We start from the raw sequence: 19,982 nt of genomic DNA on the forward strand, positions 1-19,982 counted from the left end.
AGGGATGTTGTCGTTTGCAGGACATTTCTGCCCGGCCTGGGCTTCCCCTCTGCCCACCCCCATACCGCACGGCCTGTCCCACGTTTCCAGAGCCAGGCCTGGGGGTTCCCGCGGGGTCCCCGGGTGAGGAAGGCGAGCCTCAGGGCCCCCCGCCCAGGCTCACGCCGTCGGGGGCTGGGGTCCAGGTCTCAAGGAGAAGTGTGTGGACAGCCTGGTGTTTGAGACGCTCATCCCCAAGCCCATGATGCAGCACTACATTGGCCTCCTGCTCAAGCACCGGCGCCTTGTCCTCTCCGGCCCCAGTGGCACCGGCAAGACCTACCTGACCAACCGCCTGGCCGAGTACCTGGTAGAGCGCTCCGGCCGCGAGGTCACCGAGGGCATCGTCAGCACCTTCAACATGCACCAGCAGTCTTGCAAGGTGGCCGCCACCCCGCCTGCCCCGTCCTCCCTCCCCTTCCTCGCCTCCGCCTTGACCTCCCTGCCCCTCGGCGACCCCCTTTCCCGTCTCAGCCCTGCTCCAGTCTCCTCCCTCCCCGGGCCTCCGGGAGCTGGCACCCCAGCAGGGACCGCGGTCCGCGCTCTGTCCCCTCATGTCCCAGTGGCCCTCTGCCCACCTCGTCAGTCCCCCGCTTCTCTTTCATTTCCTTTCTCTCCAGGATTTGTCTCTGACTGTGGGCTTCCTTCAGGGAAGCACTCAGAACTGTCACTACTGTGCTGTCCCCTGCCAGGTCCTGCTGCCTCCCGAGTTCCCCCCGACGCTGTGCCGTGGCTTCAAACCTTGGCCCCCACCTCTGCCCCACGGGGAGGCGCGTCCATTAGGAGTGGTTCCTGGTGTAAATCCGTTGAAGAAAAGCGTGTGTTCCCCAACCCTGTGGGCTGTAGGGGCCACTGCTTCAGAAGGTTGCTTTGAGCCTTTGGGCCACTGCTGATCGGTCTGGGGTGGTGTCTTCCGTAGTTCCATGTCCAAGCGCGTCAAACAGGAACCAAGGCCCCAGGGGATCCAGAGGCAGCTCAGCTTCTCTGAAACCCTTCTCTTCGAGGCTCACCCAGGGGCTCACTGCTACCGAGTGTTGACCCACTGCCTTTTTTCATTTCAGGATCTGCAGCTGTATCTCTCCAACCTGGCTAACCAGATAGACCGGGAAACAGGAATTGGGGATGTCCCCCTGGTGATCCTACTGGATGACCTGAGTGAAGCAGCCTCCATCAGCGAGCTGGTCAATGGGGCCTTGACCTGCAAGTATCACAAATGGTAAGCTGCGGTCAGGACCAGCTTCATCACAGTGGGCAGGAGAGCCCGGTCCAGCCCGAGCTGTGAGCTTCCCATGGGCGTCGGGGGAGGGTACATGGCAGAAAGCAAGTGTTCAGGCATGTCTAAGCAAATCTTTTCTCTCTCTTCCCACAGTCCCTATATTATAGGCACCACTAATCAGCCGGTGAAAATGACACCCAATCACGGCTTGCATCTGAGCTTCAGGTAAGGACTGTGGCCCTGGATGAGCCTTCCAACCCTACCCGAGTCTGTAAATCAGTTCAATCCAGGATGTGGCCAGAGGCGTAGCAGAAGGAGAGAGAAGTAGCGGAGCCCTGTGGGCTGGGGAGAGGGCAGGTGTGTGTGCTGTGTCAGTGCAGGGGGAGACGGACCCCTGAGACAGGAGAGGACTGTAAAACTGAGAGATGCGGCTTCGTGGCTGAGGTTCAGGTTCTGTGCCCGCACGCCCCTTGTCCAGGCCAGTGAGGTCAGATGGTTACCTGAGGGGGGTCACCGATCTGAGAGTCAGCTCTGCCGTGGCCCTGAGTTCAGCGTACCCCACGGGCATTAGTGGGAGGAAGAGGGGGATGGGCCCGCGGGGGATGAGCCGGACACGCCCCCGCGCACTCCGCCCCACCCTTCGCATCCCTGGCCGCAGGATGCTGACCTTCTCCAACAACGTGGAGCCCGCCAACGGCTTCCTGGTTCGCTACCTGAGGAGGAAGCTGGTGGAGTCGGACTGCGACGTCAACGCCAACAGGGAGGAGGTGCTGCGGGTGCTGGACTGGGTGCCCAAGCTGTGGTACCACCTGCACACCTTCCTGGAGAAGCACAGCACCTCGGACTTCCTCATCGGTACGGCCCGCCCTGCCATGGCCTCCTGCGCCGCACCTGGGGGCCGGGGTCGGGGGCACTCCCTTGCCTTCTCGTGTCTTCAGCACATAGTTACCGACCCTGTGCCTGAGTCACTGCGCCAGCGCCCCCGGCGCAGTCCGCACCCTGAGTCAGCCATCAGAGAGCTGACCCCTCGCCCTCATTTCCCCACGATTACTGGAAAGAAGGGGGGAAGGGATTTCGGGGGAGTTTAAAGCTCCCCCTCGCTTCCCCACCTCCCGTCCACCCAGGGAGGCATCGTTCACGAGGCTGCAGCAAGGCTGTCAGCTCCCGCCCGTCCTGACCTCAGTCTCAGTTTAGCCCAGCCCTGCGCTTCTTTCAACCCTGTGGTTATGAGACCCTCTGCCTGGTGTTAAGGAGCCAAGGGGGCAGATGACCAGGGAGAGCAAGGTTCTCGGCCATCTTCACGGCCCTGTCCTCTTCCCAGGCCCCTGCTTCTTTCTGTCCTGCCCCATTGGCATTGAGGACTTCCGGACCTGGTTCATTGACCTATGGAACAACTCCATCATTCCCTACCTGCAGGAAGGGGCCAAGGACGGCATCAAGGTGAGCCCGCCCTCGACTCCGCTCAGCCCAGACGCCAGGCTGGCCCACGTCACAGAGCGGGAACAGGGTTAGACACGGGGCCACGGAGATCTTTAGGGTCTCCTCCTGACAGGTCGGGTGAGGCACTGGACAGACCACGCTGCTTTCCTGCCTTCGGCCAGCGTTCAGCAAATCGCTAAATGACCACTGACCCTGGGGCCGTGTGTCCAGCCCTAGGCCTTCTGGCTCTGCTCTAGGGATCAGGGCAGAGAGAGAAATAATTGAGCAAAGAATTAAGTAAAACCTTATTACAGCCTTAGCTCATTACTAACTACTAATAAAAATGTTACTCTGGTCAAGTTGCTTAAACTGTTTAATATCCTCATGTGTAAAAAAGGAGGTGGTATAAATTCTGTTCTGCCTAAATCACTGGCAGTGTTGCGAAGGCAAATGAAATACGTGAAAACACTTGTAAAAGTAAAAGTTAGAATAAGAACTTGGTGTGAAAGGAAAATGTCATTTTTTTTAAAACCTCCTTAGTTTTCTCACGTGTTAATTAGGGCATGATCCAATGACCTGTGATGCGGTGACTAGACCCTACTGGTCACGTATTATCCATAGAAGTAATGTGTCACTGATAGACACTGCCTGATGATATGGTAGATTTCTAGAGATGCAGTGTATCATTATTTCATTTAATTTGCACAGTTATTAATAGTTTTCCAACTTACATCATTTTTTTTTAAGCTTTTTTGTGTTTTTTTTTAAGTTAATTAATTATTTATTTTTGGCTGAGTTGGGTCTTTGTTGCTGCACGTGGGCTTTCTCTAGTTGCGGTGAGCGGGGGCTACTCTTCGTTGCGGTGCACGGGCTTCTCATTGCAGTGGCTTCTCCTGTTGCGGAGCATGGGCTCTAGGTGCGCGGGCTTCAGTCGTTGTGGCTCGCGGGCTCTAGAGCGCAGGCTCAGTAGTTGTGGCTCACGGGCTTAGTTGCTCCGCAGCACGTGGGATCTTCCCGGACCAGGGCTTGAACCCATGTCCCCTGCATTGGCAGGCGGATTCTTAACCACTGCGCCACCAGGGAAGTCCCCCGACTTACATCATTTTTACACAGATAATATCTCATTTCAACAAAGTTGAAATTTCTTTCAAAAGGTATTACTAAACTGAAAGAATTTACTTGGAAAATAAAATCGTAGGGTCGTAAGATTTGTCCGTGTTAAGTTTTAATGCAGTCTGCCAAAGTATCCTCCAAAATGGTTTCTACCAATTTATGCCAATTTATTTTACTTCCCTTGTTGGGGAACTCAAAGGAAATCCCACAGGGATCAGAGCCTCAAGCTTTACGTTTGAGGAAGTACACACGCCATCAGGAGACTCCACCAAACAAGCCTCTCATCTGCGGGTTCCTCGCCCAGTGATCACATTTCTCCTTCTCTCCAGGTTCACGGGCAGAAAGCCGCCTGGGAGGACCCCGTGGAGTGGGTCCGGGACACTCTTCCCTGGCCGTCAGCCCAACAAGACCAGTCAAAGCTGTACCACCTGCCCCCACCCACTGTGGGCCCTCACAGCATTGCTTCGCCCCCTGAGGACAGGACGGTCAAGGACAGCACCCCCAGCTCCCTGGACTCTGACCCGCTGGTGAGTAGAGGCCGCTCTAAGGCAAAAGTCAGAGTGTCACAGAACTGAACCCTCGTCCACAGCCCGCTGGGGCCCAGAGGCCGGGACAAGCATGAGGCCAGTGGGTGGGAAACTCTGGCCATCAGAACCCTGGGCTAAGCTACACAGTGCCACCCACCAGCAAGGTGTGTGTCCTCTAGCAAAGACCCGGGTCCGGGCAGAGCCCAGGTGGGAACGGCGGCCAGAGCAGGAGAGCAGTGGGACCCATGGGTGCTTGTCCTGCTCCCGCTGCTGGTCCCTGGTGTCGTCCTGGGGGCTGCCGCGGTCCAGGGACCTCAGGAGCCCTTAGAAAGTAAGCTGAGACAAGTGACAAACTAGGGGAAATATCTGCAGTGCTCGTAACCAAGAGAGGATTGACACCCAGAACACGTGACCCTTCCCCGCAAAACTGCCACGCAGAACAACAATGGGCAAAGGAAGCAAGGGGCAGGCGTTGACTGGAGGAAATGCAAAGGGCCAATAAAGGGACTTCCCTGGTGGTGCAGTGGTTAAGAATCCACCTGCCAATTCAGGGGACACAGGTTCAAGCCCTGGTCTCGGAAGATCCCACGTGCTGCGGAGCAACTAAGCCCGTGCGCCACAACTACTGAGCCTGCGCTCTAGAGCCCGCGAGCCACAACTACTGAGCCTGTGTGCCACGACTACTGAAGCCTGTGTGCCTAGAGCCTATGCTCCGCAGCAAGAGAAGCCACGACAATGAGAAGCCCGCGCACTGCAACGAAGAGTAGCCCCCGCTCGCCGCAACTAGAGAAAGCCCGCGCGCAGCAACGAAGACCCAACGAAGCCAAAAATAAATAAATAAGTAAATAAATAAATAGATTAATTAATTTAAAAAATACTATTAAAAAAAGGGCCAATAAAAACAGAAGAAGAGGGCTTCCCTGGTGGCGCAGTGGTTGAGAGTCTGCCTGCCGATGCGGGGGACGCGGGTTCGAGCCCTGGTCTGGGAAGATCCCACATGCCGCGGAGAGACTAGGCCCGTGAGCCACAACTACTGAGCCTGCGCGTCTGGAGCCTGTGCTCTGCAACAGGAGAGGCCGCGACAGTGAAAGGCCCGCGCACCGCGATGAAGAGTGGCCCCCGCTCGCTGCAACTGGAGAAAGCCCTCGCATAGAAACGAAGACCCAACACAGCCATAAATAAATAAATTAATTAATTAATTTAAAAAAAAAAAAAAAAAACAGAAGAAGACCCTTTCCCTCCCTAATCACTGAGGAGACGCGTATTACAAGGAGATAACTGTTTCACGTTTGCAGAATCGTGTGTGTGGGGAAGCTTGGACCTTCGTTCTGCTGGTGGGGCATTTGTCAGTCACTGTTTTGGAGGATGATTTGGCAGATGGTCTGAAAAACTTAACGTGCACAAACTCCAGGACCTTGCAATTTTACCTTTTCGAGTAGGAGATTCCTCTACTTTAGTCCTAAGACATTTTATTTAAATTTTGACCTTGTAGAAAACAGGTGTCCTCTGTGTCAAAAGGCTTTTAAATCGGGAGGGTGCGAATATCATGGAAACAGAGGCGGAAGGCAGAGCCATGGAGAGGCAACGAGGCTTCCTTAGCTGAATGGAGAGTCAGAGTCGTGAAGTGTTGAGGGAAACTGAGGAAGAAGGGCGGGAGGTGGGACTTCCCCGGCGGTCCAGTGGTTAAGACTCCACGCTTCCAATGCAAGGGGTGCGGGTTCGATCCCTGGTCGGGGAACTAAGATCCCACGTGCCGCGCGGCACAGCTCAGCCCCCGCTGAAGCGATGCGGTGGGAGCTAGGGAGAAGCAGGTCCTAAGGGCACTGGGTGCAGCCGCTGGGCCGTGGTCTGTTGCAAGGAGAGCTGTTAGACGGTCTTTGGGCCCTTCCCACCCCCTCCTGGGACTGGTCGGATCTGCGGGAGCGCCAGCACCTTGCGGGGTGGAGGTGGCTCTGCCCTCTGGCCTTCCCCACACGTCACGGCCAGAGCAGCACCCTACCTGCCCGGCACTCCCGAGGGCTGGTCCCCGCATTCGAGCTTACACACAGGGTGGAAGCAGTCATCTTGGCCTCTTCCTGAAACAGCCGCAAACTCTCTGGGCTCTCAGCCCCTTGCAGACCCAGGACCAGACCCACAGTCTGATTTTCTGTGTTTCCCGAGGTCCCAACTCTCCGTAACTGTCTCTCCGCCCCTCTTTAGATGGCCATGCTGCTGAAACTTCAGGAGGCCGCCAATTACATCGAGTCTCCAGACCGAGAAAGCATCCTGGACCCCAACCTCCAGGCCACGCTCTGAGGGCCCGGCGGCCAGTCACAGGACAGCAGCACGCGGGCACTGCGGCGGGCGGCCTCCTCCTCCCCGCTTCCTCCTGGGCGCTGGCTCTCTGGCCACGAGGACAGGAGGGGGGAGGTGGAAGGAGGGGGCGGCTTCCTGGTGCTGCACCTTCAAGAACCCCCGCTGGGACTGGTGGGTGGACCTGTGTCCCCAGGTACCTTTCCTGGCCTCCTCTTGTGACTTTGGGGAAAAGACGATCCCGGGTCTTTTTCCTTGATTCCTTGTCTCACTTACAAACTCCTGAGTTTGCTGGGGAGGGGTTCAGGAGACATCACACAAGCCTGCAGTAGTTCCTAACTGATGCTCACAGACAACTCAGAGACACGGCCCCGTGGGGGGGTCTGCCGGGGGAGGCGGCGGCTCCCCCGGGCCTTCCCGCGGACCCTGCCCAGTTCCGTCACCACTGCCAACAGCTCTCCCCGCACCCCGAGATTTGGCTGCAGCCCAGAAAAAAGAAGCATGTGATTTAAAAACGTTTAAATCAACCTGTAAAGGGTTTAAAAAAAAAAAAGAAAAGCTGAAGCTGGAGGGAGGAAATCCATTTGCCTGGGCAGAGAGCGTGCCGCCCGCCCTGCCCTCTGGACCACATGGGGGCACCGACGAGACGGCCATGATCTGAGAAGTTGCCAGACCCCAGAGGTGCCACCACAGCCTTTGGAGAAGCACCGCCGGCTCCGTCTCAGCCTCTAATTTAACACGCATGAGTCAATAAACCCTACTTTTTTTACTTTTTATTTTTGTTTTTTGTTTTGTTTCCATTTTCCCCTCCCATTTGCCTATTTATTCTCCTCCTCTTTTTTGGTTTCTTTTCTCCCATTTCCTCCCACGTCCACGAGATGCTCACGTTGCTTTTCCAAGTCGCTCTTTGGAGAGCCCGATGCCACCTGATTGGCACCAGCTAGACACCTGCCATGCCACTGTGTCTGCCACCCTTGGGGCTCACATGGGACATGAAACATTGGCTCAGCAGTGGGACAAGAGGGACCTCGAGGTCCCTTTTGAGAAAACACACGCTCTGCCTGGAGCCCGGCGGCCAGCCTCTGGAGGAGAGCGCATCACCTCACCCTGATACAAGATCTAATCTGAGCTTCCCCGTGGACTGGAGGAAAACCGGAAACTGGAAATCTCTCTGTCCTGTGGCCTGTGGAGCCCCTCGCTGCACTATTCTGATGGCGACCGCTTTGCCCAACTGAATCCAAAATCCCCAGCCGGCCTTTACTGTTGGTTTAGAACAAGTGACTAGTCCCTTAGGAGTGGACATCCATGTGAGATGCTCCCAATCAGAATATAAGGAGTTTGATTTGGTGGCAGAGATCTGCCTTCCGAAGGGATCCACTTTTTGCAGAAGTTGCCCTGAAGTTTCGGCAGTCCTAATTCCTTCATTGGACAAGCACTTATAGGGCACTTACCGTGTACAAGTCACTAGGTTAAAAAAAAAAAAAGACGTGGGCCCTTACGTTCACAGTCTAGTAGGACATGTTAACTTCCATTAAATGCACACATCTCCTTGTTTTCTGGACCTTCAGGATCACCTGAGAAATGGAGCCAAAACCCCAGGAGCCAGCCAGCGAGAAGCCCGTGACTAGGTGTCCGGCGCGCTGGGTTGCCTGGTGAGGCTGCGGTTTTGGGCTCTGCAGACCAGGGATGTGTGATGAGCCTGCGCCCAAGTGTTTGCTCTTCAGATCCCCAAGTAGCACAAGACCTTATCAGAACCTACAGGCACACTAATCACTAACCAGGATCGCTCTGTCCCGCCAAACCAAGGAGTAGCTGCATCTGAATCTTGATATCAGAAGACTTTCATTTAGGTCCAAAAGGTGGTCCAGATTGCTCCCTCCAAAAGCTTCTGCGTTCACCCGGTGGCTCCCGTGGGTGACGGGTTCGCCTCTGCTGGAGACGACGTCTGCTGATGCTGCTAGAGCCGTGGAGACCCCCAACTCAGCCGGAAAATATGCAATTCTGAGCGGGAAGAGGCTGTCTGTCCAAGGATGGTGCTGACATCACTGCCTTAAGGTCTCTGCCGTGCAGAAGGAGGAGGCCCCAGAGGTGGGCGTTCTAGCTTGGAAGGACGGGGAAACACCCGAGCGGGCCTTCTCTGGGCTCTGGCCTCTCATGGCCCCTCCCCGGCTGCAGTCCCATGGCCGGGCTTAGGCTCCCAGCGCCGTCTCCACCCGGGGGCTGAGCCTTTCTCTCTGTTCTCGGTGCTGCCCAGCCAGTGCCTTCGGTCATGGGTATTAACTGGCTACTTGAGAAAAAGGAAAGGGGTGACCCTCTTCCTCCACTCCAACTGCCTCAGACCCCCAGAGCGATTCCTGCTTCCCTGGTCACCGTGGAGACCACCGCGAAGTTCACGTAGATCCTCAGCAGGCTGGCTCTGGAGGCCTCGGGTCCCGGCGTTTCATCTCCGTTCCCGGCTCCACCGCTCTGCTCTTGGCTGACTGCTGCGTTTAGCCCGGGTCTCCAGCCGCTCGCCGCCAGAAAGTGGGACCCCATCTGGCGAAGTGGCACCGCCCCTCCGCTTTCCCTCCGGAGCCTGGGCCCCTGTTTCCACTTGTCCACCTGGGCCCCTGGCTGTGGGCGTTGGCCATCCCCCAGGAACCACGGTGACATGGCGACTGGGGCAGGCCGAGCCTCCTCACGGTGCTAGGACCCTCGGGGCGCTCATCCAGAGTCCTCTGAAGCTGAAACCCGAGCCCCACTGCCTCCACCCTGGAATGAGTGGCAAGTGCAGATCCACAGCATTCTCTCCCACCTACACCCCTGCTTCTTGGTCGAGACCACTGGGATCCCTCAAAAAAGAAAAGCTGGGTCCCAGGGCTAAACTCTCTCAACGCCCAGCACCTTGAGAAGAATCCGGCCTCTCCAGGACTGGAGTGTGTGCCCTCCCCCACCTCCAGCCCCCAACTCCTTTCCTCACCAAAGCCGGCGAGCAGACCACGTGGTTCAATGCCCAACCCCGCTTCAGGGCAGAGGTGCGGCCGCGGCCCCTCGTTCCTGGATGAAGGAGACCAACGCATTTTGTCCAGTGTATTTGTCCTCAGCCCCTGCCTAGGCACGAAAAATAAAGTACTAGGTAATGGAGGCCAGCAGAGGACCCGATGTCTGTGTGTGTCTCTCTCACAAGAGCAGTTGACGTCTGCCACTCCCTATCTTCTGAGCTTTATCGAGTATTTTTTAAAACTTCTGCTTTGAGGCAGCTCTGCGGTGCTTATCTCTGTGTGTGCGTGAGTGCATCCCAGCGTCTCTGTCACGTGGTCGAAGCCTCGGGAAGCTGCAGGGAAGTAGGGTTTCCTGAGGTCCTGGGGAGCCCCCATTGCAGAGTCCTTAGCGGTTGACATGCTAAGCTTTGGTCACATGCTAAGCTTTGGTTCTGAATTACCAACCTTCTCACTCATCTACCCATACTCCTTAAGAACCTAAGACAAAATAGTGATTTTTAAAAAAATTTTTATTTCTTGCTTTCTGGTTTTCCTGGTTCGGGCCTAATCTCACCATTTCTTCACTGCTAGCTCCCTGAGATGAGACTCCCAGTCTTCAGAGGGGCACTCTTCAGGCTCTGAGGTCACTTTATTTCCTGTACTTGTCCAAGAGGAGGAAGAAAGCAGTGGTGACCTGCTCCTTCTCACCAGCACCTCACACACACCAACCCTGCACAGAGGTGAAAGTTGCCTGCATGAGTGGGGCTTGGCCCTGTACGCTGGGATCAGGGCAAGCCTCCATGCTGCTTTAGGGACCCTTATTGCAAGGCGTTTGGAAGAGGAAGTTGCGCTTGTGCTAATCACACATTGAACGGGGCATTCTTTCTAGGGCTAAAGTCATCTGGGTCACCAAATGTAACTTCTCATCATACTTTTTTCCCTTTCCTTAATCCTGGGCCTTAGCTAAGCTGAAGCTAGTAAGTATAGACTCTATAAGCAAACCCCCTCAACTGATGGGGAGAAATGTGCCCTTCCAGAGGGTTCACTAGTGGAACCCCAGTACTCTCTTATGATGACTGATATCTACTAGTGAGTTCTGGTCCGTGGCCCCCACCAAAGAGGCCGTAAGAAAATGGTCTTAGGGACACTGTGTTCCCAGAAGGCCAAAGCCTGAGGATAACGCCCTTTACAGTTGAATCCGTTTTATATATTCATGAGCCCTCAGTCAACCTGATCAGGGATACAGGGGGCCACCGCCTTGGCTTGCCCACTGCTGAAGGTCCATGTGTGCGTGTCAGCTCAGCCCAGCCTGGAGCAAGTGCTCCAGCCGCAGACCCTGCGAGAGACGGCACAGTCTGAACGTGAGGACACCAAGAGAAATCTGGAAGCTGCAGAAATACCAACACAGTGGAAAATTAAGCCTGTGTGTACTGGATCCTCCCAGTTTGGTGTTTTGGTTCTTTCTTAGTGGTTATGCCACGGAGACTTTACTGTGACAGGCATGGTCATGGAAGTAAGTGAACACTTGGTCCCTTGATTCATCTCTCTTTTTTTTGTTTTCTTTTTGGCCGTGCCCCTCGGCTTGCAGGATCTTACTTCCCCGACCAGGGATTGAACCCAGGCCACAGCAGTGAAAGCGCCGAATCCTAACCACTGGACTGCCAGGGAATTCCCACCTCTTTCATTTTTTTTTGCCTCCTCTAAACTATTTATTCTGATTTCTCGACAAGTGAGTTAATTGGATAGGCCCCCGTGACAGACATTGCATACTCGAATTCATAGCTTTCTGCCAAAACAACATATTGTGTGCTGCTATATTTTCTGCATCGGAACTGGGAGCTGACGCCCACCTCTTTCGTTTCTTAATATGTTCTTACATATGTTTCCAGACCAGCAGTGCTGGCAGCCTCTGAGGACTTGTTAGACATGAAGTTCTCAGACCCCAGCCCGGACCTGTTGAATCAGAAACTGGGGAGAAGGCCCAGCGATTCGTGTTTTAACGAACCTCTTGGTAATTCTGCTGCACACTACGGTTTGCAGCTCACTGTGTTAGGGAAAGCCAAGGGTCAGAGTCCCCACACTGGGGCTTTAGGACCAAAAATAAAGTCCTAGGTTATAATTCAGACTTTAACATTAGTTTCAGAGTGTTCTCATGCTTCCTCATGATTCTGTTTTTCCTTTCATTTAACAGAAAGGACGGGTATGTGTGCCTTTGGGCAGAAGTTAGGGGGGAATGCTTGCATCTCCTAGTCAAACACAACCTTCAGAGAAAAATGTCATGGCTCTGAGATTCCTAAGGGGCTTCCCAGGGGGGACGCAGTGGGAGAGCTCTTCCAGGTAGCTCTTCTGCTGGGTGACGTGTCTACTCACCTTTTTTCTGGTGATATAATAGGATGAGAACGGTTTAAAAATGTGACTTGCATTTCCATGAAGACTTGTTCTCTTAGCAGCATCCCTCGCCCTTGCCCCAGTTCTAAAGGGCATCGCCAGGTCTGAAAACCTGCCAGAACCTCCTGCCCCCCCCCCACACACACACCCACCCCGGCCCTGCTCAGTCCACAGGAGAAAGGTTGAGGCAGTGGAGCACCAAGTCGTCGGGGTCATCCATCCTTTCCCCGCACCAGGACACACGACTACTCATGGCGATAGAATAAAAAAAAAATTTTTTTTTTAATCTGAAAGGAGCTTCATATCTTTCCAAACTCACAGACCCCCGCTGGTGGGGCCGTGTGGGAGATGAGGTGCGTACAACTGGTTTTGTTTCAAGTTTGTCCATTTTCCTCACGAGGGCACTTGTGGGTGGAGGACGAAGAACCATCCGGCATTGGGCCTCCTGAGCTCGGGGACCCAGCAGCCGGAGGAGGACGAGAAGGCGAGTGAAGCGCTGCACTAAAGTCACCCCGGGTCCTTCGTCCAGCCCCTGCGGGGTCTCCCCGCATCCAGGCCATGTCTTGTGTCTCCAGACAGAAGATGTGGATGGGAAGGCAGGGGTTCCCATCCCAGCCCCATCCCAGCCCGTCTCTGGGCCACTGCTGTGTGAGGGCCTCCCACTTGCTGTTTTTGGTTTTTTGGTTTTTTTTTTTTTAACAGAACAATCTTTTTCTCAGATGAATTCCAGCCCCTTCTGGGTTCCTTTCCTTGTCCCTAACGCACCCGTCCCGTTTTAGGCAGCGCTGTTTGTGTGATGGAATCTTGTTTCTCAAACGCATGGCGATCCTCAGGTGGAAGGTGGGCAGGAATCTTTGCAACACTTTTTTTTTTTAATTTATTGTGCACAAACCCCCAAACCAGGATATGTGTGTGTGTCTGTGTGTTTATGGTTTTTATCACTGGCCCTCCCTCTTTCAACCTACCCCCCTTTATATCTGATGTAGAGAAAGTGAGCCGTTGTACATAGTTGCGGTAACAATCATAAAGAGAGCTGGGCCGTGCCCTCGGTGATTCATCTTAAATAACAAAGTGGTTGAAAGTTAAATCCATGCCGGGGCCACAGAAGAGGCCTTCCTCCATCACTGCCAGAGGCCCCTCACCTGGGCCCTCTGTCCATCAGGCATGTCTCCTCCCACCAAGAGTCACCTGTTTGATGCCATTTGCATTTCAATAAAGTTATCTTCTGTGTTGTCCTATAGCTTTCTCCAGCTCCCTCTGTCTGGTTTCCGTCTCCATTTATCTCCTGGCACGTGCCTTGATCGGGAAGGTCATTTGCCGAACCCAGAGGTAAGAGCCACCTGCCTGGATATCTGATCCTCAGCCCTAAGCAGGACCCTCTTGGCCCCTTTGGTTGAGGGTGGGGTGGGGTCCTGCTTGCAGACTGGACGCAGCCTCCTTCACCAGAACTCGAAACGTCCAGCCCAGACCTCGGGGCTCTTTGAATCCTTCATCCACTGCCTCGATGTTTGAAAACATACCACCCTCTGGACTTGCCTAAGTTTTCTTCTTGGGGTAAAAGTGACTAAACCTCTGAGAAAAGAAGCTGTTCTAATAGAGTTCTGCTTCTCCTGGCCACTGAAAGAAGGAAAATAGGAAGTCCTACTCTGTCCTACTGTGGAACTGTGGCGTCCAAAAGGGCATCTTTCCCCTACGAAATTGTGGTGACACAGCCACCTCTGCCCTCTAGTAGGAGGTGGCAAGTGGGTTTAGAGCTCTCCTCAAAATAAATAATCGAGGAATCATTCTTTCGGAAGAATACTCAGGCGAGGTGACTTAATTCCTGTTACCAGCTTAGCCTCTGAAGTCTCAGAACTGGGCTAGGAATTGCTAACTGGTTTCCGTTGCCACTTGGGAAGGAGTCGTGGTTCCTAGAAACGTTTTCAAGGCAGTTAACCTGAACAGCTTACTAAGAAATGCCTGTTCCCATTTGCTCTGACCCTGGCACTCCAACGACAGCCCCATCCCTGTGCCGCCGCGTGCTTGCCCCTGCCCTGCACTGCTAACCCCTCTCAACAGTCCTCTCCGCTTGCTCCAGGCTTTAGGAGTGTCTCTGCACCTTGAGCCATGTCCCCGAGCAGCCCAGGATGGCCATATTAACTACTTATCCCCCCACCCTGTAAGGTCCAGCCATAATTTCCCTGGAAAAAAACTTTATACTTCCTCAGCTAGTAGGACTTATTCTCAATGGGACTTGTAAGCACTTACTCTGGACGGAATTCCCTTTCCCACGCTGCTCTCTCCTGGCCAGCCACGGTCCAGCCATGAGGTTGGGTTCATCCACCTGAAAAACCAATGGACTCCCCACTGCCCAGTCCACGCAGATTCCTTCCCCCGACCTTTGGATTCCTGAGGCTAAGAGATGAAAACTCTCACTTGTTTCGGGGCAAAAGCGGTTGGTTTGAAAGAGGAGCTAATTCCGACCCTCTCCTTAAAGCCTCGTTCACCCATCCCCATCCCACCCTCTCCTGACTTGGTATCTTACGCGTGAAGGACCCGTGCATGTGGAGTCACAGGTCACCAGCTGCGCTCCCGGCGAGGCTGCCCAGCCGCCGTTAAGCCGCAGGAGAAACCCCGCCTCTTGGCCACCCAGCCAGGGTCCTGCGGAGACGGTGCAGTTCTCGTCCCCGCGGCAGGTGGCGCTGTCTCCGGAGGTTCGGGCCGCGGCCCCGCCCACGCGCGCTTGCCCGGCCAGTGCGCAGGCACGGCCTCGCGGATTGGCCGCGCGCAGGAGCCGTCCGGCGGCGGCGGGTTGGGCCGCGGGGCTGGCGCGCGGCGCGGAGCAAGATGGCGGCGGCGGCGGCAGCTGGTGCGGCCTCTGGGCTGCCGGGGCCGGTGGCCCAGGGGCTGAAGGAGGCGTTGGTGGACACGCTCACCGGGATCCTGTCCCCGGTGCAGGAGGTGCGGGCAGCCGCCGAGGAGCAGATTAAGGTGCTGGAGGTGACGGAGGGTGAGTGAGGCGGACCGTCGCGAGGGCGGCGGGTCTGGGCCGCGCTGACTACTGGCCGCGCTTCGGCCGGAGGCTGGGCCCGGGGAGGTCGTGGGCCGGGGAGGCCTGGGGCCGCTGGGGCCCGGCCGGGCGGAGCGCGGGGCCGGGGGCGCCGGGCCGGGGCGCGGGGCCGGAGTGGGGGCGGGGGGCGGGGGCGCGTTCTCCGCCGGACGGCGGGTCTGGGCGCGGCTGTCAGCTGGGGGCCTGGCGGGGCCTCCGCACGTTTCCCCGGGAATCAATCACGCCTGTGCGGCCGCCTCCCCTCCCCGCCGCGTCCCCGCCGGTTTTCGGAGCGGCCGGCACTGTTCGGAGGAGCCGATCGTCCTTTGTCTTTGTGTCTTTGTCCCCCTCCTCCTATTGGAAGCTTGAAAGTGATGGAGGAGAAAACAAGCCGTTGGCTTGAGGTTGTCCTCCAGTTCCTGCCGAGCGGGCCTTTCTCCAGGCCCGGGGCAGCCACGCTCCGAAGAGCATTAGATCCTGAAACAGGAGGAGGGAAATCCGCTCGGGGTTTATGTCAGGAATACGTCTGGCCTGTCGGGGCTTCGCTGGCAGAACTCCAAACCTGCGGACTCCTCCAGCTCAGCAGGACGGTCTCACCACCTCTCAGAGTGTCCGTGGGAGTTGGCCCGCCTATGGACTGAGGGTTTTTATTGAAAAGAACTTAAGGCAAAGCTCACTTAAATTTAATTTTATATTCTCCCGCAGCATGAGAGAGCTCTTGAAGAACTAAATTATCTCTATTGGAAATACGTTGAGATTTGGGATCTAGCAGGTTAAGGACCATTTTGAAGGCCCAGTTGTAATCGTCATTGTCTTGTGAAATGTCAGATCCTCTAAGAGGAGCCGTGCACAGATTGACCTGTAGGAGTTGTTAAGCCTACTAGGTGAAATTTCTTTATTCACGCTAACGTCTCTGCCTCCCTTGCGTGTGAAGGAGAAAGGGTGGCAGAGCAAAGGAACCTCATCACATTCAAGTTGCTACTTGAATAAAGTTGAAGGTCCAGTACCTTCCCTGAGTGACACCCAGGGTTCCCGGTGCCCCAGGCATAGGTCTGGTGCTTTTCTACAGAAGGTGAACCTTCGCTCGTGTTTGAACTGTCCGGCAGCAGCTCCGATTGGGCTCTGATCCCTTCGACTCTAGCCAACACCATGGTCTCATCTAGGCAAAATCAGTTACCATCTTCTTGAGATCTTCTTGAAGTTCTACTCTCTTACTTCATCTTTTTGGGTCTCAAAATAAGAAATTAAACAGAGGTGCAGAATTTTGCATTTGATCTAGGCCACTGATAGGAATAGATTCTCTCTCTCCCTCTCACACAGACACCGACACACACCCCACACACACACCCCATAACCTACCGGGAACCTGCTACCAGTGTGCTGCGAGCCGTGGAGAGGCTTTGACACAGCAGCCTGCTGTCGGTGACCCAGTAGGAAGGCATGTGACTCACAGGGTTGGGATGTGATGTGCAGGGTTGAATCAAGTCTGTGGAGTTCAATGTGGTACTTTGGACCCTTTGGGGGTTGTTTGTGTTTTTAAATAGTCTAATTTGTTTTGTTTATTGAAAAACTATAGAAATCCACCCCTTTCAGTAACCTCTTTTTGAGATGGCGGATGGTGATCCGTTCCTCAGATACAGCACCTTGCTTCTCTCCTTTCCCCTTCTTGTGGCCTGTAACAAGTTGTTTTTTGCCATGGGGTCCAGAGTACCTCCTGTCTTCTCTTCAGTCTGAGTGTCACACATTTCCTTTGCGCGGCCAGTTTCTTTTCCTTTAATGAAAGCAGAGCGTGTGCCTTCCCAGCCCGGCTTTAGCCAGCAGTCTGGCCTGAGGACGCACAGGGCATTGCTCCCACTGTTAGATCAACACCCTGCAGGTCTAGGCGAGCAGCCGTTCTCGCAAGTGAGTGAATCTTTTCCACTCCTTTGGAGTTGCTTCATGTTTTAGTTTTATCCCAGTGGAAGAAACCTTGCTTTCTGGTCCTGGGAAACACACTTCCTTAAAACTTGGAGTTGATGGGGAATCTGGGAGTTGGTGTCTATTATTATGTATGTTCTTTCAATCCTTTTTTGGTTCCAAGAGGCCCAAGGTTGGATGACAACCAGATCTGGTTGTTTCTAGTCCCTCTGTCCCCTCAAATAACCACACTGTCTTTATGAGCCTTATTATTGCCTCACGTGGGAGACTGGTCCCAACTGATCCTTAAGATTAACCCATCTATTCCCTTTGACAAAGGGAACAATTTCTAATTTAATTTGGGGGGAAAGACACAGGTCAGCTGTCAACTCTCTGTTAAGTGGACAGATAAGAGAGGTTGCCATGCTCTGACCAGATTCTGGAGTAGAGGAGGTTTTAAGCAGCAGTTATCTTAGAAAATGGAGGTGCTGGAGCCCAAAGTACATCCAGGTCATTCAGTCTGCCAGCTGGTATTTTCCGGGAAATAACTTGCCTATTATCAGTTACCATGTTTTCCAGAATGGGAACCTGTCCTCTTAATCCAAGAAAGGGTATGTATGTCAGAGATCCACCTGACTCGTATAGTGGGCTAATTTTGAAAGGATGAAGATAGGCTATGCCCACCAGCCTGGTGTCCTGGGATGGTTTTCTCAAGTCCCTGTGCTTGCTGTTTTCCCTAGTCGCTTGGAATCTGAGGGAAACCCAGCAAACCCTTCTGACTAGTGAAAGCCTATTTAACAGGGCTAAGTGGCAGAGGAGATGGTGCCACTAGCCACCTTCTTCAGACAGCACTCACATCCTGAACTGAGAAACTTATTACTTGAAAGTTGGAGGTTCCTCTGCTATACAGTATTCCAACAGATAATTGGTACCCTTTTGTTTCCTTAGGAAGACTGAGATTTTGAGTTTTATCAACAGGGTTTGTAGGAATTTAGTTCTACCTCAGTAAAGTAAGAATTAGTCTTTTTGATCTGTTAGAGCATTCTTCTAATTCCATTTTATTTACTAGGTGGGATCATATCAAGCATCTTATAAACACAGTAATTAAAGAGAAGGAAAGTTTGTGAACTGCCAAAGGTCTCTTACGTCAAAGTCTAATGTTCTCTACTCAGCTTTATGAGCTCTTTTTTGTGTGACTTATTACAAGATCGTGACTTTTGACAATGTCAGCTCTCTTTTTTTGGTGTATTTATGCTTGACTTTTTTTATATCTTAGAACGAAGTTATTTCCTTTTTTTTCTTCCCTGGGTACTGTCCTCTGAGAGCATCACCTGAGTGGTGGTATGTGTTGCTTCCATTCTGAAGCTTTAATTCTCCAGGCCAGCCAGTGTAGCAGAGGCTTTCTCATATGACTAGATTTAGACCCTAGGTCATTTTCTTCTTTTAGTTATTTCTTTTGTCTGTTAGAAATGAAGACATTTGGCCTTGACTTAGTCTTTTCTGTCTTGCTCCCAGCAGATATGTCACAGAAGATACATTTTTTCTTTCCTCCCACCACCATTATATTGAGCTGGGGAGGGGGGATTATCCCTCCCTCACTTTTCCTGACATCCGACGCTGCCGAGATATCTGTGTTGATTCCCCATCTTAGGTGCCTAGAGAGATGATCCTGCTGGTGGAAGTTCGCTTTCTGGTTCTCATGGGCGCTTTTCTGGCTCTCTTCCAGTGTAGCGTAAGCACTGTCACCTGCGAAGGGAGCCCTCCAGGATCCAGACGCACTCCTGGGCGTGTGGCGGGCACTGAGCCGAGCGGAAGGCGGCCACGCTCGGAAAAAGGCCAGTGGTGCAGTTTTCTTTTTCCTTTCAGCTGTGGTTTTGTGAAAAACCCTGTGAGAAAGGGGGACTTCTCCAGAGCTCTCCTCAGAACTCCCTCCTTCCCAGACAGTCCCTGTCCCCAGTTCTTCCTAGTAGGAGCCTTCCTGACTGTCCAAGCCTCACGTCTCCAGTCGACCCTTAAGACCAGGAGCATGTATTTCTCAGCTTATCCTTTCTCCTCCATGCTCTCCTTTGGATCTTCCCTTCTCAGCAAAGTTATAGAAGGATCGTGTTTTTGCCAAGTGGGGTGAAATGAGAGAAAGAGGAGCGAGGAAAACCAGAGAGGGCGGCAGAGAATGATTAAGGAGAGAGAGCAAAAGTTTCCTTAGGAAGTCAGAGGCTACCATTTTGGGTTGGATTAAAGGTTAATCCAGAACCACTTAGAGTCAGGGTACAAACCCAGGTTAACCGAACAGGTCTGTCCTTATTCACCTTGGGAAAGGGAACTAGAGAAATTAAATTTCTTAACGAAAATGGCTTTAGAAAGCTAACTTCATACAGCCCACTTGAGAATGTCCCCCTTTGGCCTAACTTCATAGATTGAATCTTAGTTTAATCTGGAATTGGTCCTTTTCAAGGAAGACAGAATAAAACAGCTCTGTCTGTCTGTGTCTCTTGTATTTTCCCTGCCTTAATCATCCCAAAGTAAGTTATTCAGCTGTTCTAATGCTTTCTAAAGAAATTATGTTAATTTCAGAAAAACTGGAAATCCCCCAACACACACTAAAATTTTTCTTTATGGATATACTTAGTTATACTTCATCAAAAAATATTGTATGATCTCTGTTAAGTGAATGTCTGTAAATAAGATTTTCCTACTTCACAGAAGTCATCAGTGGATAAGGCAGTGGTGTTGATCAGAGTTAAAGTAAGTCAGAGAACATGAGGGTTTTTTCTGGCTTTTCATCCTGTGAGTTTTATAGAGCACAGAGTTCATCACCCGCACACCACCACTGTCACATCTTGTCAGTGATGCTTCATAGAGCTTTTAAGTAAGGTAAAATTAAACTAACTAAAAATAAAATTAAATTTTATGATATGAAACTCTTTTATGGCGACTGATATCCTGTATTTCTAATGGGTATATGGTCTAGACAGACTAAATTAGGTTAAATAAAATAATAATTGATATTTTCCCTCTTATATCTTCCTGTAACCTAATGCACATGAGCTCTTTGTCTTTGAATTTGGGGGGTTTCCAAACCAGAGTTAATCATGTCACTGTTTTTG

General features: G+C 53.0%; 2 protein-coding genes across 6 annotated transcripts in view; both read left to right on the forward strand.

Annotated features, from left to right (window-relative positions):
* NAV1 (neuron navigator 1) overlaps window positions 1–7,380 on the forward strand; it is a 209,986-nt gene extending 202,606 nt beyond the window's left edge. For all 3 annotated transcript variants that reach the window (XM_059943309.1, XM_059943329.1, XM_059943319.1), the window contains 7 exons: window positions 186–421; window positions 1,101–1,255; window positions 1,409–1,480; window positions 1,914–2,110; window positions 2,577–2,695; window positions 4,117–4,314; window positions 6,514–7,380. In XM_059943309.1, the coding sequence (XP_059799292.1) occupies window positions 186–421; window positions 1,101–1,255; window positions 1,409–1,480; window positions 1,914–2,110; window positions 2,577–2,695; window positions 4,117–4,314; window positions 6,514–6,609 (1,073 nt within the window). In that variant the 3' untranslated portion in view covers window positions 6,610–7,380. The remainder of the gene's footprint in view (window positions 1–185; window positions 422–1,100; window positions 1,256–1,408; window positions 1,481–1,913; window positions 2,111–2,576; window positions 2,696–4,116; window positions 4,315–6,513) is intronic.
* A 7,369-nt stretch (window positions 7,381–14,749) lies between these two features.
* IPO9 (importin 9) overlaps window positions 14,750–19,982 on the forward strand; it is a 53,819-nt gene continuing 48,586 nt past the window's right edge. For 2 of the 3 annotated variants that reach the window (XR_009506576.1, XM_059943343.1), the window contains exon 1: window positions 14,750–14,943. Coding sequence is in view for 1 of the 3 variants with exons in the window: in XM_059943343.1 (XP_059799326.1) it covers window positions 14,781–14,943 (163 nt within the window). In the remaining 2 variants the exon portion in view is untranslated. Of the gene's footprint in view, window positions 14,944–18,609; window positions 18,714–19,982 lie in introns of those variants that run through there. The other variant, XM_059943355.1, reaches the window with a different exon arrangement.

This window comes from Balaenoptera ricei, chromosome 1 (assembly GCF_028023285.1).
Source record: "Balaenoptera ricei isolate mBalRic1 chromosome 1, mBalRic1.hap2, whole genome shotgun sequence".
Classification (NCBI taxonomy): Eukaryota; Metazoa; Chordata; class Mammalia; order Artiodactyla; family Balaenopteridae; genus Balaenoptera; species Balaenoptera ricei.